Source organism: Salmo trutta, chromosome 3 (assembly GCF_901001165.1).
Source record: "Salmo trutta chromosome 3, fSalTru1.1, whole genome shotgun sequence".
Classification (NCBI taxonomy): domain Eukaryota; kingdom Metazoa; phylum Chordata; class Actinopteri; order Salmoniformes; family Salmonidae; genus Salmo; species Salmo trutta.
This window is the reverse complement of record NC_042959.1, coordinates 22,000,712-22,027,080: the sequence shown is the minus strand read 5'-3', so window position 1 is coordinate 22,027,080 and position 26,369 is coordinate 22,000,712. Positions and strand designations below refer to the sequence as shown.

At 44.0% G+C, this 26,369-nt stretch overlaps 1 protein-coding gene across 8 annotated transcripts in view; it reads right to left on the bottom strand.

Moving 5' to 3' along the window:
- The window catches only part of limch1b (LIM and calponin homology domains 1b), a 152,899-nt gene that overhangs the window by 8,922 nt on the left and 117,608 nt on the right, over positions 1–26,369 (bottom strand). For 3 of the 8 annotated variants that reach the window (XM_029726610.1, XM_029726623.1, XM_029726616.1), the window contains exons 9-23: positions 24,080–24,505; positions 22,619–22,657; positions 20,911–21,037; positions 20,602–20,762; positions 19,864–20,350; positions 18,230–18,577; positions 16,640–16,751; positions 16,216–16,346; positions 15,820–15,925; positions 11,495–11,526; positions 10,753–10,875; positions 8,895–8,987; positions 5,856–6,020; positions 3,525–3,622; positions 3,236–3,406 (exon numbers count right to left, since the gene is read on the bottom strand). In XM_029726610.1, the coding sequence (XP_029582470.1) occupies positions 3,236–3,406; positions 3,525–3,622; positions 5,856–6,020; positions 8,895–8,987; positions 10,753–10,875; positions 11,495–11,526; positions 15,820–15,925; positions 16,216–16,346; positions 16,640–16,751; positions 18,230–18,577; positions 19,864–20,350; positions 20,602–20,762; positions 20,911–21,037; positions 22,619–22,657; positions 24,080–24,505 (2,619 nt within the window). The remainder of the gene's footprint in view (positions 1–3,235; positions 3,407–3,524; positions 3,623–5,855; positions 6,021–8,894; positions 8,988–10,752; positions 10,876–11,494; positions 11,527–15,819; positions 15,926–16,215; positions 16,347–16,639; positions 16,752–18,229; positions 18,578–19,863; positions 20,351–20,601; positions 20,763–20,910; positions 21,038–22,618; positions 22,658–24,079; positions 24,506–26,369) is intronic. The other 5 variants (XM_029726631.1, XM_029726639.1, XM_029726645.1 and 2 more) reach the window with 3 other exon arrangements.

Sequence of the window (26,369 nt, the reverse complement as noted above, 5' to 3'; positions counted from 1 at the left end):
TTACTTGAACTCAAAAAGAACAATTCTCAATCTGTTAACATTACTCAAAAGACTACCACAATTTGCAGATAGCCTGTTTGCTATCGTAAAGGTGTAAGAAATTATAGATAGCTAAGTTACTTACCGCAGAGTAGTCCTAGCCATGATCTAACTAGTAACTTAGGCTGGTAGTTGATTTTAAGATACAGTTATGATAATGGGGATTTGTAATTAAGAGTGGACTAAAATGTGGGCAATCGGATGCTTAGATGTAACCATAGACAGTCTTATTTTTGCATCAGGTCAATTAAACATGAAAACAAAAGGGAGAGAGACTCCTGTTCCAAAAGGACTCAATGTTAGGCCAGGCCTATACTTTAAACTACACATTTTAGTTAGCAGCTGTTAGCATCTAATCTTGTGGATCCATTAATTATACATTTCCATAGAGACTTTATTTAATGTGTATTTCAGACAATTCAAGATCCAGAGAAGAGGGTCCTATACAGCTGTGTTTGAAAACATTTCCCAAAACTCAGCATGGTACTAGGAAAAAGGCTGTCAACAGCTCCTGGTATAAGGACAATTCATGGCTTGAATATTCTGTAAATCAAGACTCGACTTGTTTCGCCTGTAGACGTTTTCTCTGCCCAATACACCTGAATCTGCCTTCACATCACAGTCAGGTTTTTTGTAAATGGAAAAAGGCGCTGTTTAAAGATTCTGGGTTTAAGCTCCATTCGAAGGCAGAGCATCATATCAATGCCATGTATGCTTGGAATCAGCATAAAAGGGCTATTGACAGCAACTCAATGTTAGACGTCATAAACGAATACAGGAAAAGTGGAGGAAAGCTGGACTTACATTAAAACAATTGCAGATGTGCTCCTATTAACTGGCACTCAAAATATAGAGCAGAGAGGTCATCGAGAGTCTGATGACTCTCACAACAAGGGTCATGTTTTGACAATCTTAGAAGAAATAGCAAAGCATGACCCTCTCATAGAGAAAAGGATGAACACATGTGGCAATGCTAAGTACACAAGCCACCGAATCCAGAAGGAAGTTCTTGAGGGCTGAGCTGAGAGGGTACAAAGTGAAATAAGAGAAGTAAAAGAAAGTTAAGTTTTTAGTGTAATTGCAGATTAAATCTTTGGTTTCAAGAAAAAATAACAAAAAGAACAGAAAGCATTCTGGTGTGTCTGCACGGATTAAAAACAGTGCAAGATTTGCATTTTATGTGCACTGTAATGCATATTGTTTGAATTTGGTTCTTGTCAATGCTGAAAAATCAGTGCCTGAGGCAGTTAACTTTTGCTCTCCTGCAGAAGCTTTATAACTTTGTATCTGGCTCGTACGTTCATCTCAAGTGGCTTGCAGTTCAGAAAGAGCTGTATCCACAGCAGCAGCCCAGGGAACTACAGAGACTTACGGATGTAAGGTAGGCATGCAGATACATGGCATGCCGTAATCTGAGGGACAGGCTTCCAGCAGTTCTGAGAGTGCTACAGGATATCACACTTAAAAATAGTGGTGATAGATCAGTGGAGGCAAGGGGCCTTCTTTCTCAGATAGATTTACATTTCATAGGGCTTTTGGTTACCTTTTGTAAAGTGCTCGGTGATGCCAAATGTCTCTCTGCCATGTTCCAATCAAGCGCTCTTGATCTAGCAAGGGCTGTGGATCTAGTAGGTGCCCTTACAGACACATTACAGGACTACAGAAGTGAGGGTTACTTTGAAGAACTATGGAAAGAGATTGAAGAGATTGCAGAGCACTGCAAAATAAGTGGACAAACAGTGTGTCAAAGACAGCCTAAAAACAAGCTTAAGATTTCACAACTCATTGATGATGAGCACTGTAAGACAGAAAAATAGTGACCAAAGTGATGGTGAGAGCTTCCAAAGAGCTATCTTTTATCAGATGCTTGACAGACTCACAGCTGAGCTGCAGAGAAGAAGAATTGCGAGAATGCAAGGGGTCCAGTCTCTCAACCCAAAGAGTACAACATTCTTGAATGAGGAGCCTGTTTGCCTTTGCTCAGACCTTTGAGTCAGATTTAAAGGACCTCAAACATGAGGTTCATCAAACCAAGCGGCTTCTTGATAAGAGAGAAAAGTGGAAGGGATAGACCGTCTACTCTCCTCGACTTTGTTGTGTTTCTAGAAACTTATAAAAGAGGTCTTCCATGAGCTATTTCAACTTTGTAAGATTTCTGTTGTTACACCAGTCAGCTGTGCTTCTTGCGAGAGAAGCTTCTCAGCTTTAAACATAATTAAAACCCACCTTAGGACAACAATGGTTGATGACAGGTTAAGTCACCTGGGAATTCTCAGTGTTGAGTCAAGGAGGGCACGCTCTCTCAACATGGATGAGTTTGTGAAACATTTTGCCAGTTCTCAACAGAACCGCAGAATTATGCTGTTTTTAAATCTACCTAGGATAATTTGGCACTTAGGCAGTCCCTCTGGTCATGATTAAAACCTGCACTGCGTACTAGCTAGTACACTGACATTCTATATTCAAAGGGCATCATGTCACACAGATTTAATTTGGTCTTGATTAGGCCAACTGACTATTCATTCCAAAGCTTTTCTTTGCTATTAGTTAACACACACACACACACACACACACACACACACACACTCACGATACTGTAAGTTTGTAATTATTGATTGGCAGCAAAATTATTTTTATTTTTCAAGTCTGTTTCTGCTTGATACCTGGTATGTCAAATTGCAGTGTGTACATTTTTGTAAATAAACTACACAATTTATGTAACACACAGATGCTATCTTATCTCCTTGGTGCTTGAGCTTTATTTTCTGAAAATATTTTGGATGTTCAACACTTATAGACCCAGATTATATATTCATGAAAACAGAGTGACCCAAGTCTCTCCAGTATGTGAGTACAGTGTGTGTGTGTGTGTGTGTGTGTGTGTGTGTGTGTGTGTGTGAGAGAGAGAGAAAGAAAGAAATTGAGCTGCAGTTCCGAGGTAGAGACACTAACTATTCATAGTATGTTAAAGAAAACCAGTGAAGTAACCCTTTTGGACCACACTATCTACCACATTGAAGAACTCCGGGTTAAGTGAATTATCACTTCTGCCTCTAATCAGCAATCATAGGATTCATTCATGCTCCTTAGATGCCAGGTTAGGGTTACACACTCATTTTCTGTCATGGACTATGGACCCCCTGAAGTAGCCTTGGCCCCCCCATGTATAAAACTCTAGTTCCACCACTGCACATACCTCCTGTCCCGAGAGGGCGCCTGCGGGCTGGGTTTGGTGCAGTCTAGTAAGACCTCTGTATTTTGTTTCTTGTTGGGGGGCTGGGGAACGGCCATGGTGGGTGGTGCTCTCTGACCATTCTGCAAACTCGGCGTCAGCTTGTCTGCCTGACTGCTGTTCTGGCTGATTGAGCTGTTGATTAAATGCATCATTCATTTCACTTTTATTAATGACATTATATAGAAAGTCATTATTCTCATGACCATTGTAGGGTTCAAGGTCACACACACACACACGCTCTCAGACTGACCTGACTGCTGTTTTCAGACTCTCATCTCTGGACGCTGTGCTGATGTCACTACTCCTGTCGTTATCTTGTCCTTTCCATACCACTCTCTCTGTGCTCCCCTGGTGAATGAAGAGAGATGAAGACAGTTTCAAAGGGTTAGTTACAATCACCCTAAAATCCACCAAAACACAAAACCTATTGCCTTATGGCACATTAACTGTGGTCATACTAGCCGTTTAATAAATTAAAAACTGTTAATTCACAATTTCACTGAATTAGTGAAGTCCACGTCCCTACACATACACTGAGTCGAGTGCCTTTTAACTGTATCGAGTTATGACACCTTAAAATCCACTGTAACAGAAACCACATGGCCTGTTAACAGATTAGATTATATGGGTTTATTAGTCATATGCACAGATGTAACTGCTCTAACAGTGCAGGTCAAAAAATAAAGTGAATGAAACATTAATACAAATAATAGTAAAATATACACATATACACAGTGCCTTCAGGAAGTATTCAGACCCCTTGACTTTTCCCACAATTTGTTACATTATAGCCTTATTCTAAAATGCATTAATAAAAAAAAATAATAATCAGCAACCTACACACATACCACATAATGACAAAGCAAAAACTTTTAGAAATTTGGGAAATGTATTTATATTTAAAAACAGAAATACCTTATTTACATAAGTATGCAGACCTTTTGCTATGAGACTCGAAATTGAGCTCAGATCCATCTGTTTACATTGATCATCCTTGAGTTTGTTTCTACAACTTCATTGGAGTTCACCTGTGGTAAATTACATTGATTGGACTTACGGAAAGGCACACCCCTGTTTATATAAGGTCCCACTGTTGACAGTGCATGTCAGAGCAAAAACCAAGCCATGAGGTTGAAGGAATTGTCCGTAGAGCTCCTAGACAGGATTGTGTCGAGCCACAGATCTGAGGAAGTATGTTAAGTTTGTTTTAAGTATCCCTATATTTCTGTTATTACGGAGCTATCACTCTGTTATTAGTGCGCCTGCGCAGCAGACTCGTTGTTGATGAACCTGGCCTGAGGGCAATGGCAACCATGTAGTGTGCTAATACGGTTTAGTAAACGTTGTTAAACTGGAACCTTGTCGTTGTGTCATTTCGAGTTAACAAAGGGTACCAAAACATTTCTGCCACATTGAAGGTCCCCAAGAACGCAGTGGCCTCCATCATTCTTAAATGGAAGAACTTTGTAACCAACAAGACTTCCATGAGCTAGCCGCCTGGCCAAACTGAGCAATCGGGGGAGAAGGGCCTTGGTCAGGGAGGTGATCAAGAACCCGATGGTCACTCAAAGAGCACTAGAGTTCCTCTGTGGAGATGGGAGAACCTTCCAGAAGGATAACCATCTCTGCAGCACTCCACCAATCAGACCTTTCTGGTAGAGTGGCCAGACGGAAGACACTCTTCAGTAAAAGGCACATGACAGCCTGCTTGAAGTTTGCCAAAAGACACCTAAAGACTCTCAGACCATGAGAAACAAGATTCTCTGGTCTGATGAAACCAAAATTGAACTCTTTGGCCTGAAGGCCAAGTGTCACATCTGGAGGAAACCTGGCACCATCCCTCCGGTGAAGCATGGTGGCGGTAGCACCTTGCTGTGGGGATGTTTTGCAGTGGCATGGACTGCGAGACTCGTCAGGATCGAGGCAAAGATGAACGGAGCAAAGTACAGAGAGGTCCTTGATGAAATCCTGAGCGCTCTGGAACAGGTTCTCAGACTAGGGCGAAGGTTCACCTTCCAACAGGACAACGATCCTAAGCACACAGCCAAGACAACGCATGAGTGGCTTCAGGACAGGTCTCTGAATGTCCTTGAGTGGCCCAGCCAGAGCCCAGACTTGAACCCAATAGAACATCTCTGGAGAGACCTGAAAATAGCAGCAACGTGCCCCATCCAACCTGGCATAGCTTGTGAGGATCTGTAGAGAGGAATGGGATAAACTTCCCAAATACAGGTGTGCCAAGCTTTTAGCGTCATACTCAAGAAGACTTGAGGCTGTAATCTCTGCCAAAGGTGCTTCAACAAAGTACTGAGTAAAGGGTCAAAATACTTATGTAAATGTGATATTTTTACATATTTTAATAAATGTGCAAAAATGTCTGTTTTTGCTTTGCCATTATGGGGTATTGTGTGTAGATTGATGAGGGGAAAAAATGATTTAATCAATTTTAGAATAATGCTGTAACGTAACAAAATGTGGAAAAAGTCAAGGGGTCTGAATACTTTCCGAATGCACTGTATATACATATTTACAACACGTTATTTTAATTTTAAAGGTAACCCAATATAACTTCTCCTCTCACCCCCTGCCTCTCCAGCAGCTCCTGCTTGCGTTCCCAGTCGGCCAGCGACCGGACGATGGTGTCCTGGGGGTCAATGGGCGCGGGGGCATCCCCCCGGATGGGCGAGGCCAGGGTGGAGGAGAGGGGGGTCAGGGGGGCCACAGTCTCCTCTAGTATCCTTCGCTCCTGTGGAAAAAGGGAGGGAATGAGGAAAAGAGGGAGAGAAATAGGGAGGGAGGGAAATAGGGGGAGAGAGGGGGAGAGAGGGAGGGAGGGAGGGAGATAAATAGGGAGGGAGGGTGGGGGAGAAATAGGGAGGGAGGGTGGGAGGGAGAGAGAGAGAGGGAGGGAGAGAAATAGGGAGAGAGAGAGAGAAATAGGGAGGGAGGGAGGGAGGGAGGGAGAGAGGGAAACAGGGGGAGGGAGAGAAATGGAGAGGGAGGGAGGGAGAGGGAGGGAAATAGGGGGAGAGGGAGAGGGAGGGAAATAGGGGGAGGGAGAGGGAGGGAAATAGGGGGAGGGAGAGGGAGGGAAATAGGGGGAGAGAAATAGGGAGGGAGAGGGAGAGAAATAGGGAGGGAGAGGGAGAGAAATAGGGAGGGGGAGGGAGAGAAATAGGGAGGGGGAGGGAGAGAAATAGGGAGGGGGAGGGAGAGAAATAGGGAGGGGGAGGGAGAGAGGGAGGGAGAGAGGGAGGGAGGGAGGGGGAGGGAGAGGGGGAGGGAGAGAGAGAGGGAGGGAGAGAAACAGGGAGGGGGAGGGAGAGAGGGAGGGAGAGAGGGAGAGAAACAGGGAGGGGGAGGGAGAGAGGGAGGGAGAGAGAGAAACAGGGAGGGAGGGAGGGAGGGAGGGAGGGAGGGAGAGAAACAGGGAGTAAGGGAGGGAGGGAGAGAAACAGGGAGTAAGGGAGGGAGGGAGAGAAACAGGGAGGAAGGGAGGGAGAGAAATAGGGAGGGAGAGAAAGGGAGGAAAGGAGAGAAAGGGAGGGATGGAGAGAAAGGGAGGGATGGAGAGAAGGAGAGAGGGTGGGAAGGAGGGAGGGAAGGAGGGAGAGAAATAGGGAGAGAAACAGGGAGGGAGGGAGAGAGAGAAACAGGGAGGGAGGGAGGAGGGAGAGAAATAGGGAGGGAGGAGGGAGAGAAATAGAGAGGGAGGAGGGAGAGAAATAGAGAGGGAGGAGGGAGAGAAATAGAGAGGGAGGAGGGAGAGAAATAGAGAGGGAGGAGGGAGAGAAATAGAGAGGGAGTAGGGAGAGAAATAGAGAGGGAGGAGGGAGAGAAATAGAGGGAGGAGGGAGAGAAATAGGGAGGGAGGGAGAGAAATACGGAGGGAGGGAGAGAAATACGGAGGGAGGAAGGGAGAGAAATACGGAGGGAGGGAGAGAGAGAGGGAGAGAGAAATACGGAGGGAGGGAGAGAGAGAGGGAGAAATACAGGGGGAGGGAGAGAGAGAGGGAGAGAAATACAAGGGGAGGGAGAGAAATAGGGGGGAGGGAGAGAAATACGGGGGGAGGGAGAGAAATACGGGGGGAGGGAGGGAAATACGGGGAGGGGCGGGAGGGAGAGAGGGAGGGAAATAGGGAGGGAGGGAGAGGGAAAGAGGGAGGGAGGGAGGGAGAGGGAAAGAGGGAGGGAGAGAAAGAGGGAGGGAGAGAAAGAGGGAGAGAGGGAGGGAGGGGGAGAGAAATAGGGAGGGAGAGGGAGAGAAATAGGGAGGGAGAGGGAGAGAAATCGGGGGGAGGGAGAGAAATATAGAGGGAGGAGGGGGAGAAATAGAGAGGGAGGAGGGAGAGAAATACGGGGGGAGGGAGAGAGGGAAATAGGGAGGGAGGGGAAAGAGGGAGGGAGGGAGGGAGGGAGAGAAATAGGGAGGGAGGGAGAGAAATAGGGAGGGAGGGAGAGAAATAGGGAGGGAGGGAGAGAAATAGGGAGGGAGGGAGGGAAATAGGGAGGGAGGGAGGGAAATAGGGAGGGAGGGAGGGAGGGAGAGAAATAGGGAGGGAGGGAGAGAAATAGGGAGGGAGGGAAATAGGGAGGGAGGGAGGGAGAGAAATAGGGAGGGAGGGAGAGAAATAGGGAGGGAGGGAGAGAAATAGGGGGGGAGAGAAATACGGGGGGAGGGAGGGAAATACGGGGGGAGGGAGGGAAATACGGGGAGGGCGGGAGGGAGAGAGGGAGGGAAATAGGGAGGGAAATAGGGAGGGAGGGAGAGGGAAAGAGGGAGGGAGGGAGGGAGAGGGAAAGAGGGAGGGAGAGAAAGAGGGAGGGAGAGAAAGAGGGAGAGAGGGAGGGAGGGGGAGAGAAATAGGGAGGGAGAGGGAGAGAAATAGGGAGGGAGAGGGAGAGAAATAGGGAGGGAGGGAGAGAGGGAAGGAAATAGGGAGGGAGGGAGAGAAGGAGGGAGAGGGAGGGAAATAGGGAGGGAGGGAGAGAAGGAGGGAGAGGGAGGGAAATAGGGAGGGAGGGAAGGAGAGGGAAATAGGGAGGGTGGAGGGAGAGAAATCGGGGGGGAGGGAGAGAAATATAGAGGGAGGAGGGGGAGAAATAGAGAGGGAGGAGGGAGAGAAATACGGGGGGAGGGAGAGAGGGAAATAGGGAGGGAGGGAAAGAGGGAGGGAGGGAGGGAGGGAGAGAAATAGGGAGGGAGGGAGAGAAATAGGGAGGGAGGGAGAGAAATAGGGAGGGAGGGAGGGAAATAGGGAGGGAGGGAGGGAGAGAAATAGGGAGGGAGGGAGAGAAATAGGGAGGGAGGGAGAGAAATAGGGAGGGAGGGAAATAGGGAGGGAGGGAGGGAGAGAAATAGGGAGGGAGGGAGAGAAATAGGGAGGGAGAGAGGGAGAGAAATAGGGAGAGAGGGAGGGAGAGAGGGAGGGAGGGAGGGAGAGAGAGGGAGGGAGGGAGAGAGAGAAATAGGGAGGGAGAGAAATTGGGAGGGAGGGAGGGAAAGAGGGAGAGAAATAGGGAGGGAGAGAGGGAGTGTTTTTATTCAGTCAACAGTCACATTCATATACGCACGCACGCACACACACACACACTCTCTCTCACATGCACTCACACACACCTCCTCATGGTATCTCCTCTCCTCCTCTTCCACCTCTCTTTGCGCCCTCTCCCACTCCTGTTTCAGCTTCTCCTGCTCATGCTGGTACTTCTCCTGTTACCATGGCAACAAGAGATGGCACACATTCATCATCGATGACATGTCATACAGACAGACGGATGGAGAGATGGTCGGAAAAGATGCCTATTGGGCCATACCTGGCCATAAAGCATATCGGGATTGTTTTAGTAACTATCTGAAAGTACGTATCACTCTCCCTAAAACATGATGATGGCTGATGACACTTTGCTTCATGAAAATCCAATATCTTTGAAACTTGACTGCTGACATGCAAAACATGTTGGGATTGTATCAACAAGGAACTAATGAAAAAAATACCAACAGAGCTTTTGAGTGTGTTTTTCCTTGAAAGATGGTGTGAAATGTGGAAGTCTCAACTTCAGACTCTTTTTGAAAGATGAAAACATCTGATTAACTTAATTTCAAGTGAACTATCCATTAACATTGGATTTCATCTAAAATAAATATATTGTGTTAGTTCAGGTCTGTATTAAGTACCATTGAGAAGCATGAGCCAATCATGAGACAGGAAAAAGTGGGCATAGACAAACATAGCGAAGCATGAGCCAATCATGAGACAGGAAAAAGTGGGAATACACAAACATAGCATGCGTGTATGATGAGGGTTGTAAAGATAGAGAAAATACATTCAAAAAGCTGCCAACCAAAGAAACAGACACACCATGCACTGACAAGGTGGTTTAGGAGTCAAAGGTGACAAGGGTTCATGCATCAGCAAAGCAAACCCCATGGGTGGACCTCAATAGTCTAAAATGGCTTTCTTTTCTCACCTTCATCAGTACATCTATAACTCTGAGAATATAGGTTAGGTGAGGATGAAGGAAAGAAAACAAGGAGACAAGGCTATTTGGAGTATTGAGACACCCTATGATGGGTAGGTAGAGGAGGAGAGCGAAGTTGACTGGCAGCAGATTTGGGGCTCTGGCAAATGAGTGTGAGACACGTAGATCATGCCATTGCACACAGCTTTTATTGTGCAATGCTGCCGCTGTGTGGCCACTGTGCACAGCATTGGGGGTCGACTTCAGACTCAGAGCAGGCAGATGACTAAGCAGGATTGAGGTTAATTGAAATGTGTCTGCAAGCTAACAAAGTTAGCACCTGCTTTGGGTAAATGTAACTGGTGCTGCAGACCATAGATTCAGTAATCAGTAGGCTTATTCGGGCTTATCTTTAGCTAATGTCAATAGGGCATCATGCTAACTCAGGCCTAGCTTTAGCATGCTAACTCAGGCCTTTTGTTAACATTATTAGCAGTATGCTAACTCAGGCCTAGCTTTTGTTAACATATTATTAGCTGTATGCTAACTAAGGCCTAGCTTTTGTTAACGTGCATTTAGCAGTATGCTAACTAAGGCCTAGCTTTTGTTAACGTGCATTTAGCTGCATGCTAAATCAGGCCTAGCTTTTGTTAATGTGTTTTTAGCAGCATGCTAACTCAGGCCTAGCTTTTGTTAATGAGTAATTAGCAGCATGCTAAATCAGGCCTAGCTTTTGTTAATGAGTATATAGCAGCATGCTAAATCAGGCCTAGCTTTTGTTAATTAGTATATAGCAGCATGCTAAATCAGGCCTAGCTTTTGTTAATTAGTATTTTGCAGCATGCTAAATCAGGCCTAGCTTTTGTTAATTAGTATTTTGCAGCATGCTAAATCAGGCCTAGCTTTTGTTAATTAGTATTTGCAGCATGCTAAATCAGGCCTAGCTTTTGTTAATTAGTATTTTGCAGCATGCTAAATCAGGCCTAGCTTTTGGGTCTTTAGTAGCTTAACTCTACCTGAAGCATGCGCTCCTGCTCTTGCTGCCACCTTTCCTGACGCTTTCGCTCCTCATTTGGGTCCCAAGACCAGCGGTCACCCCGCTTAGCCTGGGCCACTACCGGGGATGACACCTGAGTGACCTGATAGAGCCCATCCAGGGTTCACACACACACACACACACACACACACACACGCACCAACCCACATATTCATAAAGCAAAGTACACACACATCCACAGAAAGGGAAGAGAGGAGACAGTTGATCTACAACAGCACTATGTCCATGCTAGCCAAAGGTGTCCTACTAAAGAGAGAGAAAAGAGCGAGAGATGAGGGGATGAAGAGCAAGGCTGGGCACTTTGTACATAATCCTCATCTGATAGGTTGAGCCAATGAACATTTACCAATCAAGCATTGGGTCTTAAGGAGGTCCTATATATTAGAGGTCCTTATATATTAGAAAAACAAGAAATGGATTGTGCTCAGTAGACAAAACGGAAGAACACGCTCTGAAATGGAGTGAAACGGGGAGCCAATAATGAACTTGCCCAATAAGAAAAGTTTGTTTTGGTTTCACGGTTTTGCTACTGTGTGCCCTAATGAACACAACCCTGGATTGTCTGTTAAGATGCATTGTATCGAATGCATTGTGGACGGTATTGACACCATTTTGTCTCAACCAGATGAGAACTAGTAAAACCCACTTTAGAACTCTACCAGGAAAGATTATAGCAGATGGAACAGTTAGAATGGACTCACCGCTGCTGTACCATGCTCCTGCTCTGCCCCCTCTATGGAACAGAGATACAGTGAAAAAGGTAGTCGGTTAGAAAACAAACATCGTTGAAACACAGGAACTGATGCCGAGTCATTTCATTTGGCAACTACACTGTCTTTGTGTGAACGCATGGAAAAAGCTATTTAAATAACGAATGTCAGGTAAAGGAATGAGGGAATGAAGTGAAAGGTGGCAGGGAGCAAATCCAGGTGATAAGGGAACAAATCAAGGTGATAAGGAATGAAGGTGAATATTGAGTTGCTGAAAAGCTACAAGCTGTGTGGTATTTCTCATTACTGACTGGCTAACAATTCCAGTTTCCTGTGTAAAAGTACACCAAAAATCTACATTCAACAATGCTTTAACACTTTACAAAACGTTGCTCTTACTTACTGACTTTATTGTCCTCATGGGGAAATTTTGTTGCAGTGTCATGTACATGTTTAAAGTGGCGTTTAAATACAAAACAAAATTGACAATACAACTTCCATAACAGTTACATACCAATAAAACTGAGTCAATAGGAACATTAGCCCGAGCTATTTAGGAGGGATATCACACCTGGCACAAATTATTGTCTAGTCCTTTTTTTACTGCCGAGGTGTCCCTAATACCTGCACCCAGAGGGGAGTAGTTCAAAGTCCGGGTACAGGGGGTGGCTTAGGTCTAAAATGATTTTGTGAGCCTTGTGGAGGGCCCTGATCTTAAAGTTCTCATCCAGGCCTGTCTGTTTGACTCCAAGTACCTTGCTTGCTGAGGTGATAATCCTTCTCAGCATATTTCTCTGGCTGACAGTGTCATTGCCAAACCAACAAACAATACAAAAAGTTAAAATACTCTCAATGAAAGATTTGTAAAACAGAGTCAGTATAGTTCAGTCTACATTAAAAGAGCCCAGCTTTTTGAGAAAGTACAGTCTCTGTTGGCTCTTTTTGTAGATCAGGTCTGTACATTTACTCCACTGAAGCTTATTGTCCAAGAGGACACCCAGATATTTGTTTTCCTCTACAATCTCTATGTTCTGACCTCTGATTGATGTTGCAGAGGTAGGTGTGGTACGCTTCCTGAAGTCTATGCACATCTCTTTGGTCTTGTTGGTATTGTGGACCAAGTGTGATTCATCACACCACTCTACATAGTAATTTAGGACCGGGCCATGATGTTCCTCGTCATCAAACAGGCTGATCAAGACAGTGTCATCAGCGAACTTAACGAGGTGTCTGTCAGGATGGGAACTAGTACAACTATTAGTGTACAGGATGTACAGGAGTGGGGACAAAACACATCCCTGAGGAAAGCCTGTGTCGGTGGTGCGTATGTCCGACACGTAGGGACCTATTTTGACTCGCTGTGAGTGTTGGCTCAGGAAGTCCAACAGCCACAAAACCAGCCCCCCCATCTAAGGAGAAGTCCCGAATGAGTCTCTGTGCCAGAATGTACGGCTGGATTGTGTTGAAGGCAGAAGAAGAGTCAACAAACAGAACCCTAACATGGGATTTGGCACCCTCTAGTTTAGAGGTCGACCGATTAATCGGAATGGCCGATTAATTAGGGCGGATTTCATAACAATCGGTAATCAGTATTTTTGGCCACCGATTTGCCGATTATTATATATTTTTTTTTACACACCTTTATTTAACTAGGCAAGTCAGATTAAGAACACATTCTTATTTTCAATGACGGCCTAGGAACGGGGGATAACTGCCTTGTTCAGGGGGGATTCGTTTTTGCAACCTTCTGGTTACTAGTCCAACGCTCTAACCACCTGCCTTACATTGCACTCCACGAGGAGCCTGCATGGCAGGCTGACTACCTGATACGCGAGGGCAGCAAGAAGCCAAGGTAAGTTGCTAGCTAGCATTAAACTTATCTTATAAAAAACGATCAATCTTAACATAATCACTAGTTAACTACACATGGTTGATGATATTACTAGTTTATCTAACGTGTCCTGCGGTGCATATAATCGATGCGGTGCCTGTTAATTTCTCATCGAATCACAGCCTACTTCGACAAACGGGTGATGATTTATCAAGCGCATTTGCGAAAAAAGCACCGTCGTTGCATCAATGTACCTAACCATAAACATCAATGCCCTTCTTAAAATCAATACACAAGTATATATTTTTAAACCTGCATATTTAGTTAATATTGCCTGCTAACATGAAATTGTGTCACTGCTCTTGCGTTCATTGCCTGGCTCATTGCGAACTAATTTGCCAGAATTTTACGTAATTATGACATACCATTGAAGGTTGTGCAATGTAACAGGAATATTTAGACTTAGGGATGCCACCCGTTAGATAAAATACGGACCGGTTCCGTATTTCACTGAAAGAAAAAACGTTTTGTTTTCGAGATGATAGTTTCCGGATTCAACCATATTAATGACCTAAGGCTCGTATTTCTGTGTGTTTATTATATTATAATTAAGTCTATGATTTGATAGAGCAGTCTGACTGAGCGATGGTAGGCAGCAGCAAGCTCATAAGCATTCATTCAAAAGGCACTTTCGTGCGTTTTGCCAGCAGCTCTTCGCAATGCATTGCGCTGTTTATGACTTCAAGCCTGTCAACTCCCAAGATTAGGCTGGTGTAACCGATGTGAAATGGCTAGCTAGTTAGCAGGTGCGCGCTAATAGAGTTTCAAACATCACTCGCTCTGAGACTTGGAGTAGTCGTTTCCCTTGCTCTACATGGGTAACACTGCTTCGAGGGTGGCTGTTGTCGATGTGTTCCTGGTTCAAGCCCAGGTAGGAGCGAGGAGAGGGATGGAAGCTTTACTGTTACACTGGCAATACTAAAGTGCCTATAAGAACATCCAATAGTCAAAGGTATATGAAATACAAATCGTAGAGAGAGAAATAGTCCTATAATTCCTATAATAACTACAACTTCTTACCTGGGAATATTGAAGACTCATGTTAAAAGGAACCACCAGCTTTCATATGTTCCCATGTTCTGAGCAAGGCACTTAAACGTTAGCTTTCTTACATGGCACATATTGCACTTTTATTTTCTTCTCCAACACTTTGTTTTGCATTATTTAAACCAAATTGAACATGTTTCATTATTTATTTGAGGCTAAAATGATTTTATTGATGTATTATATTAAGTTAAAATAAGTGTTCATTCAGTATTGTTGTAATTGTCATTATTACAAAAATAAAATCGGCCGATTAATCGGTAGCGGGGTTTTGGCCCTCCAATAATCGGTGGTGAAAAATCATAATCGGTCGACCTCTACTCTAGATGTCTATAGACCATGTTAAGGAGGGTAAGAGTGGCATCAACTCCAATGCTAGGCTGATAGGCAAACTGAAATGCGTCGAGAAGCTTCTGGGTGACACTGAGAATATGACTTTTCACAAGTTTCTCAAGGCATTTCATTACTAAGGATGTCAAGGCAACAGGGTGGTAGTCATTCAGCACAGAGGGATTAGATGCTTTAGGAATTGGTATAATTATTGAGTTTTTCCACAATACTGGCACGTGTTGCTGGTCGAGTGAGGATTGGAAAATGTCTGTAAAAACACCAGTCAATTGTTCAGCACAGTGCTTTAACACATGTCCACTTATTTTGTCTGGGCCTGGGCTTTTGTATGTGTTGCATTCTCTGAATAACTTTAACACATCAGACTGTTTAACAACAACTCTCCCAAACATTTGTAATGATGCTTCCATTTGTTTTACCTCCGACACAAAGTTGTCTGATTCAAATCTTGAGAACATTCAGTTCATTAGCCATATACCTGTGTAGTAACACTGTAGTTATACGTAACAATGTTGTATTAACATTGTTACTATAGTAATTACAGCATTATAAGACCAACTTAATGTAAAATATAGTGGGGTCCACAGGACTCCAATAATAAAAAACAAAACCAGTAGAGTGAGGAAACAGGTTTCCAATGCTGTCACCCAGCCTCCAGGGAAGCCATGGGGAAACCCTGTACTATGTATGAGTACGTGAACCCCAAAGAGGGTTACAGGCAAGCTCAACAAAACAGTGAGCAGTTTACCTGGCGTGGTGAAGAACTCCCAATGTAGGCCTAACCTAGGGTTGCTGGTGGACAACTGGCACTGTTAGCCAGCTCTACAGCACAAGCAAGGAGGGGGAGGAAGGAGGGTAAAGGGGTGAGGAGGAGAAAAGGAGGGGATAGAGTTCACAAGCATATACAGAGTGCCAGTTGGAGATGCAAAGGAAAAAAAGAGTTGGGTGTGTGATAGCTGAGAGGGCTGTGGGAAATAAAGTCTATTGTGAAAAAGGCAGTTTGAGGTTCGTTCTGAAAACAGATTTTGCTTACCTGTTGTGGGAGCTTCACATGGTGGTTTGTTTCTGACAGGTCCTGGATCAGCCAAGGTAGCAACTTCATCTGCTCTCTGAGACGACTCCAGGCTGGGCTCACTGACCTAAGATCATCCCAGAAAAGTCAGAAACACAATGATCAAAACATGACCAGAGGATTCTTCAAAAATATTTATAGTTAGAACGTAGTAGAGAGAAATTTAATTTATAGAATTTGTGATACCCTATTCTACACAGTATAGAATCAGGTCTGTCCTACATAATGCATTTCTATCTGAAAGTTCTATGGCGCTGCACACTCCTGGGTACGGCTTCCGCTTGAGGTAGAGCAGCGCACAAATGATTGGCTATTCGCAGCATTGGGGGCCATTGATTGGTTGGCAGGTGATCTCACCGGTGCGGTCATTGGTTGAGCCTGTTGTGTGGCGTGCTCTGATAGGACTGGATGGAGGACAGTGGCGATCTGTCTAGTCGCTGTGGCATTCATACACAATTCTGCTTGTTCCTTGGGAGCTTGTTGTGACTCTGAAAACCAGACAGATACATGTCTAGGTGAATCAGAGCAAGGCTCTGCATCAGAGTCTACAGTAAGCCCAGACAGTGGGTCCTAGTTTGACTTTAACCACAGGAAGACCAAGTTGAATAATTTGTTTAACAGCTTAAAGCGTTCATTTGCTAATCAGACAATGAGTAATAAATGACTAGAATGCACATCAAATAGCAAAAGGATTTGATTGGCTCTAGAAACAATATAAATGGTCACCACTAGGTGTCAGAGTAGCAGCAGTTAGTCTCCGAGGTAACACATAGGGACAGACCTGTAGCTGGAGAGGGCTGTACTGCAGTCTCTGTTGTGTTGGGCTCCTCCCCCAGCGGGCCTGCAGTAGACCTGCCTCCCGCCTCCACGAGACACTCTGTGCTCTGCAGCTCCTGTAGGGACACCCACAGGAAGAAATACTCTGATTATGCATCCTCCTCCTTCCTTTTGTTGAAGTCATGACCTTTCTGACACAATGTTGCTTTATCCTATCTATGGACTGTAGATTAAGAACAACACATAGTTCTGGCTTGTGTGTAGGCTTTCAGTCAGCAGTTTGCAGTGGTGGAAAAAGCACCCAATTGTCATACTTGAGTAAAAGTAAAGATATCTTGATAGAAAATGACTTGAGTAAAAGTGAAAGTCACCCAGTAAAATCCTGCTTGAGTAAAAGTCTAAAAGTATTTGGTTTAAAATATACTAAAGTATCAAAAGTACATTTAATTGCTAAAATATACTTACGTATCAAAAGTAAAAGTATAAATCATTTCAAATTCCTTATATTAAGCAATCCAGACAGCACCATTTTCTTGTTTTTTATTTATTTACAGATAGCCAGGGGCATGCTCCAATACGCTCACATAATTTACAAACGAAGCATGTGTTTAGTGAGTCCGCCAGATCAGAGGCAGTAGGGATGACCAGGGATGTTCTCTTGATAAGTGTGTGAATTAGACCATTTTCCTGTCCTGCTAAGCATTCAAAATGTAATGAGTACTTTTGGGTGTCAGGGAAAATGTATGGAGTAAAAAGTACATAATTTCCTTTAGGAATGAAGTGAAGTAAAAGTTGTCAAAAATATAAATAGTAAAGTAAAGTACAGATACCCCAGAAAAACAACAGGATTGGTGGGTCCCCCGTGGACAGTTGAGCTAACTTAGACTAATGTGATTGCATGAGGTTGTAAGTAGCAAGAGAATTTCCCAGGACATAGACATATCTGATATTTGCAGAAAGCTTAAATTCTTGTTAATCTAACTGCACTGTCCAATTTACAGTAGCTATTACAGTGAAATAATACCATGCTATTGTTTGAAGAGAGTGCACAGTTATGAACTTGAAAATGTATTAATAAACCAATTAGGCACATTTGGGCAGTCTTGATAAAACATTTTGAACAGAAATTCAGTGGTTCATTGGATCAGTCTAAAATGTTGCCCATACACTGCTGCCATCTAGTGGCCAAAATCTAAATTGTGCCTCAGCTAGAATAATATATTATGGCCTTTCTCTGGCATTTCAAAGACTGTACAATACATTTTTTTTTAAATGCATGTTTTTTTTCTTTGTATTATCTTTTACCAGATCTGATGTGTTATATTCTCCTACATTAATTTAACATTTCCACAAACTTCAAAGTTTGCATATCCTTGCTATAGGCAGTTAGATTTGGGTATGTAATTTTAGGCAAAAAAAAAGGGGCGGATCCTTAAGAGGTTTAAGTAGTACTTTCAAGTATTTTACACCACTGACAGTTTGTCAAGATGCAAGCCACAATTTACATTGTTCCAAGTCTTTTCAGACCCTTTTGATAACGTATGTTTTTTTCACAGAAACAAAGTCGGCTTGGCTGCATGTATTGAGTGCTCACCGAGGGCAGTGAGGTGGGCCGGCTAGGCGGGGTAGACTCCTGTGCATTACCCTTCTCCTGGGCATCACTTTCTCCTGGCACTGAAGAAGATATCACTGCGGTGCCTGTGCTTGTGCCACACTGTGCCACAGCTGGCATGGCTGGTAATGGGCTCGCCCTGGGAGAGGGGCTATGTGTGGGTGGGGGAGTGGGAGTGGCCTCACATGGGGGTATGTCAGGACCATCAGAGGAGGCTGTAGGCGTGGCAGGGGAGGGGTAGAACCGTAGAGGGGAGGTCCTTCCCTCGCTCTCTGGAGTGGTGACCTCATCGTTTCCCATGTCGCCGTTCACTCGCAGCAAGCCGTCCACCTGAGTACACAGGTTAGAGACTGAAGGCTTAAAGAACACACACGTATGCACATACATACTACAAAGATGCATTTCAATGTAAAAATCCAACACTAAAACAATTTTAGAGACACTGTATCCTCACCAAAAATATCTTTCAGACAGCAATACAAGAACAGTCAACTGGGGTGAAATCTCCCAAATTCCACAGCAACGACTGCAATATGACCACACAGTTCTACTCCAGACCACCCAGACCGGAAGTTGCCCCATGTTGTAAATAAAACCGTAACTCATTCATGTAACTCTGGCCTATAAGCTATTCAGCTAGCCCGATAACATGCTGGGACTGAATGAAAGGCTGTAATGCATGTGTGAGGAGGGCAGAGTACTCCAGACACACAGGGGGGTTGTTGAGTGAAGGGGGACTCACTACCCAGAATCACCCCCTCAGTCTGTGTGGTCCTCTCTGTCTGCCCAGAGACCCACTTCACATTGAGAGGAACTACTTGTCAACTTCTTATGTCAATACGGAACAGAGCCCCCCATTCAGGCTCCCCTCAGCTCCAAATAAGAGATTCCAGACACAGAAGTGGAAAGAAGTCCCGGTTTGTTCCCATAATAACCCCAAAGCATGTTATCTTCCTTTGGAATAGGCCCATTTGGCAAATGGCTCTGAGGATGAAAATGAACATCCTGTTATGCTGAACTGAGATGTTGCAACAGACTTTGGGGAAGAAGGAAAAGGGATTTATATATTTTTTGTCTGAAAACATGACACCCAATCTCCATGGTTTCTGTCTTCTATTCTAATTTAAATGCCAAGATCAGGGTTCCATTTACACAATACATTTGTGCGCCCTTGGAAGACTAGGCTGAACAAAACATTCAAACTACTTTGAGGGAGGAGTGACGAACAAGCCCACGGCCCCCCTGGTAATTTAAACCCTTGTTCAAACACAATGTTACAGTAAAACACACTAGTGATAACACTGATAAAACCCTTGTTCAAACACAATGTACAGTAAAACACACTAGTGATAACACTGATAAAACCCTTGTTCAAACACAATATTACAGTAAAACACACTAGTGATAACACTGATAAAACCCTTGTTCAAACACAATGTTACAGTAAAACACACTAGTGATAACACTGATAAAACCCTTGTTCAAACACAATGTTACAGTAAAACACACTAGTGATAACACTGATAAAACCCTTGTTCAAACACAATGTTACAGTAAAACACACTAGTGATAACACTGATAAAACCCTTGCCATTAGCTGGCATTTTGTGCCTCACCTTGCCTGGCCTGGGTCCCACCAGCATCTGCAGGCCCTTGGGTTGATTGTAAGGCTTGGGCATCAGCAAAGGCACAGACTTGGGTGAGACGGCCCGGATAGAGGGGTTTGGTTCAGGCTTGCGCGACCGAATCTGGGGGCGATGAGACAGACCCTGGGGGAACCCCACCACCTGGGCCTCAACAGTAGCGGTAAACTTGGGTGCCGGGAGCGACTGCTGCCTCAGGTACTTCAGGGGGCCATTTGTATCTTCTTCCGGGGAGGTGGGGGTGGGAGAACAGGAAGTGGGGGTGAGGGTGAGACGTGTGTTGGTGGTAGCGGTGGGATCCTCAGAGATGCTCCTGTCTAGCAGTTTGGGCAGTTGCAGGCGCTCCAGCACCGCTTCACTGATGGTGAAGCGCTGGGCGTAGCGGTGGAGGACCAACGCCGCCTCCTCAGGGGTGCGGGCCAACCGGTAGGCCTCGCGGAGGTCGTTCTCACGACGCTCCCTAGGGGAGGAGAAACGGGAGGACAAGATGAGACAGGGGCCATGTGACTGGCTACACACTGACAAAAGCATCATTGTTGAAACATGCTATGATCCCCTGATGCAATTAGAAAACAGTCGAGGCCAGGATGAGAGAAAAAACAACAGGCTAGGAGAGAAGAGAGTAGGTAAAGGCCTATACTGTACATGGAGACAACCAACAATATGGAAACCAGGGTTCGATCTAAAATGGAGGATTTCCTTATGACGTACTTCTCCTCAACAATCTCCCGGTAGGTTTTGATGCTCTTCCTCCTCTGAGAGATGGCCCCTCCCTCACCCGTCATCAGCTTCTCCATCATCTTCCTCTCTTCCTCCTTCTTAATCAGGTCCTGGGAGACGCTTCTCCTGCGACTCTTCCACCGGGCTAGGTCCTAACAGACAGACAGTAGATGTATGCCTGTATGAATGCGTGAGTGTGTAGGTGTGTGTGCAACTGTATGATAAAGTGTGAGTAAGTGTAAATGTGTGTATAAAAGTGTATTAGGATGTGCGTGTGTGTGTGAGAGAGAGAGTGCTTACGTCCTGCCAGTGGTCCTCTTCCTCCTTCATCATGTTGTATTGGTTGTGCATGAGCTCGTGGCGCACCTGGCTGTGGTGTGGCAAGATGGCGTCCTCCTCACAACGCATGTCAATCATACTCACACTCCTGAGAAAAATAAGAAAGAAGAAAACTTGGATATGGAAGGAGTTATAGAGAGATTCACTGGGAGAGAAGTCATGTATACGGTACAGACAGAAAGAGTTTTATTTTAAGGCACTTTAGATGGAGTAATGTTTGGAGTTGCCGTAGTGATGAAAGTTAAGCCAGGAAAGGTCAAACAGGGTCGATGGTCAGATACACCTTCTGTACTCAAACCCCAAAAGGAACTCATCATGATTCTGACAATACCACACATATTATTGGATATTACTCTTCTGTATATATTAGTTTGTATTATACTGTGTAAAACCATGCAAAACAGAAGGCAGCAGAGATAACGTTAATAGTTAAAGGCAGATTATAACATGTAAAGCAACATGCTATCAAAAGGTCATATCAAAAGGTCATACATACAGTAGCCTATCTGTACAACAGCACAGAGCATCAGTTATACATTTGATCCAGGTTTTGCTTTGAGAACCACAGTGAGATCCTCATACCTTGTACAGTGCTGGTACATATCCTTGTTTGTGAGTGTATGCGACATGCATCATATGGTGCGCTCTCTAGTCTCTAGCCTTCCACAATTTTCAAATGTTCTGGCTGAACAGCATCTGCATGTAATAGAACATCAGTTTGGCATAGAATAACTACGTCTCTGCCTAAGTCACCATCTTATCTGCTTGAATAAAATACTAAATAGTAGCTAGCAAGATGGAGATCACAGAGGTTATTTTTAATGAGTGCATTTCGCAAGTGGCTACTTTACATCAACTACCTTCACTAAAACTGACCATCTGAAAATGTCTGAAACCCTACCTCTTTAAAGAGTATCTTAAATAAATCCCATGGTGCCCCCCACCCCAAAGAGAATAATGTATGCACTAATGTAAGTCGCTCTGGATAAGAGCATCTGCTAAATGACTAAAATGTAAATGTTAATGTAAAACCACTGCAAGGTTTTGCATGCAAACTTTGGTTTTAAATCTTGACATTCAGGCATGTCTGCCTCATGATTTGTTGGGAGAGTTGTCTGTCTGAAGAGGACCCACCCCAGAACAATTTCTTCCCTCCTTATCGAAGTTGCCAAAAGAGTCCGTCATTGAAATCAGACCCTAGTCACTGCTGTTGCCTAGGGTTTGGGGTTTACGAGACTATGAGCTGTCCACAAGACAGGAGAGTGATCTAGGTCCTTCCTATTCCACAGTAGTTCCTCGAAGGCTATAAGAGACACAGCAACTCGGTGAGGCTGGGTAAGTGGTTCACAGACATTTGAGTGCACCCTTGCAGTTAGGATTCATGCACATGTCTAGAGTTCCAGCGTTTGCTTTTGAGAGTGAGACATGCAGACGACAGAAGCACGTTACAAACACAAGCATCTTAATTTGAAGTCAACCGCTAGTCCCTCCCAACTTCTGCCAATATGAATAAGATGGGTGTAACATGGTTAAAAGTCCAATAGTCCAGAGTTACACCCATCAGCTCCTTACAGATAGACATGTCTAGAAGCAGGCATACTTGGTGGGATACTTGGCAGGTGTGGTTTAGCAGGGATGTGCTGCCGATGGGTAACAAAGAACCACTTACTCTGGGTCATCTGATACACTAGCAGCTCTGTGACTGAATCTACAAAAGCAGAGACATGGAGAAAGAGCACAAACACTAATGAACAAACACACAACTACAACACATACAGATCTGGACACACAAGTACACAATGCAATACATACAGATATGAGAATGTGTGATATAAGGAATATAGGGGGCGTGTTGAAAACACCTGTAGGTTTACTCTATGGGTTACCTTTGACAACAGTATGAGCTCTTTGTAAACAATCATGAAAGTTTAATGAGACACTATAGGTTCAGTATTATTACAAAATGAGCAATTACTGTCTTAAATATCAGAATGATGCGATGGGTTTACAGTATAGTTGTTCTGGCTAGATTTACAGACTGATAAAACAGTGTCCATTTGAACACAAGGTGGCACTCTAAACAAGAACACAGCCAGCTCAGCACTTTGGGAGAAAAACCACTGAATTCACTGCACTAATATAGGCCTCTACAGCATATTGTATGGCGCAGATGGAAATGATCTCATGATGCAGTCTAAAATAAAACTAGCATTAAAAAGCATGCATATTTTATTAGCCTGCTCATAATGCATCTGCAAAGCTGGGGTTCTTCGTCTTTCGCCAGAACAATACCCAAATTGGAGGTTTGGGTTAACCGGGTTTGGGTTAAAGTTCTGGGCCACAGAGGGCTTTTAAAGCTGCCTTTCTGATGTTGGGAAGGGTGCAAGTTAAAGTGTGTCTTGTGGTCCTATTAAGACTGGCCACAAGATGGGGAGACCCAGTGACGAGCGGTCTTACGAAACGGACAGCAGAAATTGTTTTACGGGCTGTATGTATTTGTCATATCTGCCACATAGAGTGAAAGGCCATTTTTCTACTACTACCAGTGCATTCTAGTAATACAGTTTAAGTCTACTGTATGTAATATGTTTACCATGTATGCATATATTTGCAAGTGTTTAGGCACATTCAAGCATACATGCGAAGCCCTGTATATTCAACAATTATTAAATAGCAACACTCATTGGACAAAGCTAAGAAAGTAATACAATGTAAATATGATTGAGGGAGTTGCTGTAACCAGTGTGTATTGGAAATGGTCAAATATCAGAGGTCACCATGCAAGGTTATTTAAAGGTCACTGTCATTTCTTCACATGCGCAAAAACATACAAACCCAAATTAACAAATAAAATATATATTTGTAAGTATAAATAGAGAAAAGTCATGCATTCTTCACATTTGCCATCCAGAGGTGTGCATCACTGCTCGAGGTCATGGCCACATGCGTATGAAGCAGGATTTCTAAACGTCTACTGAAGGATGACAGGTAATGTAGTTCTCTGTATCTGATCTGTGTAGGCTGGGAGAAACCCAATATGTTGTGGCTGTTATGGTGTGATGCTCCTCCCTTAGCCAACTGAGCATTTTGTATCGGTCTCTGAATCCTAGTCAATGGACGATAGGCTCACATTGGCGGAGGGTCGTCGTCAAGCCAAGATGGACATTTCCCCACCGCCGGTTTGTCGCCTTTGCGACCTTCAACCTCCGACTTGCCCATGCGACCCTGGCAGGTGATGGTCAGCGTGGTGGTTGCCCCGGCTGAAGGAACAGGCAGGAACTGGTTTGGACCAGTGGTGCCGCCGTGTTTTGGCGAGGTAAGGGCACGGCGAGCCCATACGTCGTCATTCCTCCCCGTGTCTGTCGCTAGGGATATGGACAGCCCCACCTTCTTTTGCCCTGCCTCCTTCCTGTAAATCATGGGAGGGAACTTCCTGGTTGTGTCCAGGCTGGCCCTGGGGCTAAGGGGGCTCGTCACGATGATGGCGGTAGTCATGGGGCTGGTTGTCAGGGATGACGGACGGTATAGTTCCTCGGAGCATGAGCGGGCGGGGCTACTGCTGAGAGAGTGGTTCGGTTAGCATTGACCAAGGTCGTAGGGCATTTCACATTATGTCACTATTGAAATAATATAATAAAACAAAATTAGAATATCCAGATAGATGAAACAAAAAAAATAAAAAAATGTTTTTAGGCTCTTGACCAATCATAATTACGCAAATGCACATGGCAGAGGTAAACAGCGGAAGGCTGCTTTCTCCAGTAGTTTTTGGCAAAAAGCAACAGGGTCGTTCCATGTAATTTCATCAAGCCATGACACCTAACATCTCAGATTGTTCTGAAATGGTTTCTGTAGTTAGAAACAGATCATTCAGCAACTTTATTTTGTGGAAATATCATTTTCTCCGAGAAAATCTAATTAATTGCACCCAAATTGACCATAAACATTTTTAAGGATTCATATAATATTCAATAATTATATTACCCAACATCCAATTTGGACCACACATTTTTCAAATTTTGTTCACCTAATAGGAACAGTACCATCTAGTGGTTAAAATCTGGTGATATCAGGATGATGGATGGGACATAAACCTAAAAACTTCAATTACTAGTTTCTCTGAACAGGGGGAAAAAACGAATTAACTAAGAATACATACATAGGATGAAGAAACAATACTCCGATCCGCAGCTCCATACTACTTGAGACAGAGAACTGATACTATATACTTGTTTTTGGGGTGAGATTGATGTGGAGTGTGGGGGGTCTGTGGGTGACTTGACAATTTCTTTGGATTCCTCATGTCTTACTCATTTTTAGAAAAATATTTGGTACTATATTTATTGAATATTATCTGAATCCTATAAATTAAAATGGGCACAACTAATTTGGGCACAACCAATTAGCTTAATTTCTCTGAGATTAAACGATATTTCAAAAAAATTATGTTGCACAAATGCTTATCTTAACTGTTTCTAACAGAAATAATTTCAGAACAATCTGAGATTGTCAGCGTCAAAACACTTTCTTGTTCTTTTTGAGGTGGAACCACCCAACAGCGAAAGAGAAGTCTGATTTTCGCCATAATATAATTGATTCTGTTACAAAAAGGTTTTCTGGTGAGTGTCTTACATTGATCGGTTTCAGGTCTTTTGGAAACTCTGTTAGGTGCACGCTTGTAATTGCTATTTGAAGTGGGGAAAATAGTATACCGATGTCAGGGCAGCCTGGAGGGCTAAATGCGCCACTAAAAACTATATTAAAAAGTTTGTTTTATTAAGTATTTCAAATTACATGGTATAATCCTTGTTACTAAAAATGACTTTTCTCTCCACCCATATTATACTAGGCCTTACATTCTACGAGAGTCATTTTCATTATCACACCGTTACCATTGAAAATGTGGACATGTCTTCTGTTAAATTATCTAATGTAATGTCCCATTCTATGTTCAGGATGTGTGCCATTGAGAATGTGTACGCCATATCCCAGCCCAGGTCAGGGGCCAGGGCCGGTAGGACCCCTCATTTCCTACTTCCTGAGGGTGGGTTCCCTGTGTGTTGAATAGCAACAACAAAAAATCTGTGTATGTCAAATACTGTAACACAGTATGGGTAGGCTAGCTAGACTATGGCAAGTATTTGGTGTGTGCGTGCAAGGCTGCGTCTATAACAAACGTGTGTGTGTGTGTGTGTGTGTGTGCGCTTGAACAACCAATGTGTTTCCAATATACAAGGGCAGCATGGTGACTTGCTGATTATCTCCAACCAGGGCCATAGACCCAGTCGGTATTAGATAGATTGTAGCAGCCCTGCCCATCTCTGGGGAAAACAACCTGTGGTTACCTAGGTTACCCCATTGGTTCACAGCAAAAACGTTCAAATGCAATTTTCTTGTCGTCTACTTGTTTTAGTCAATTA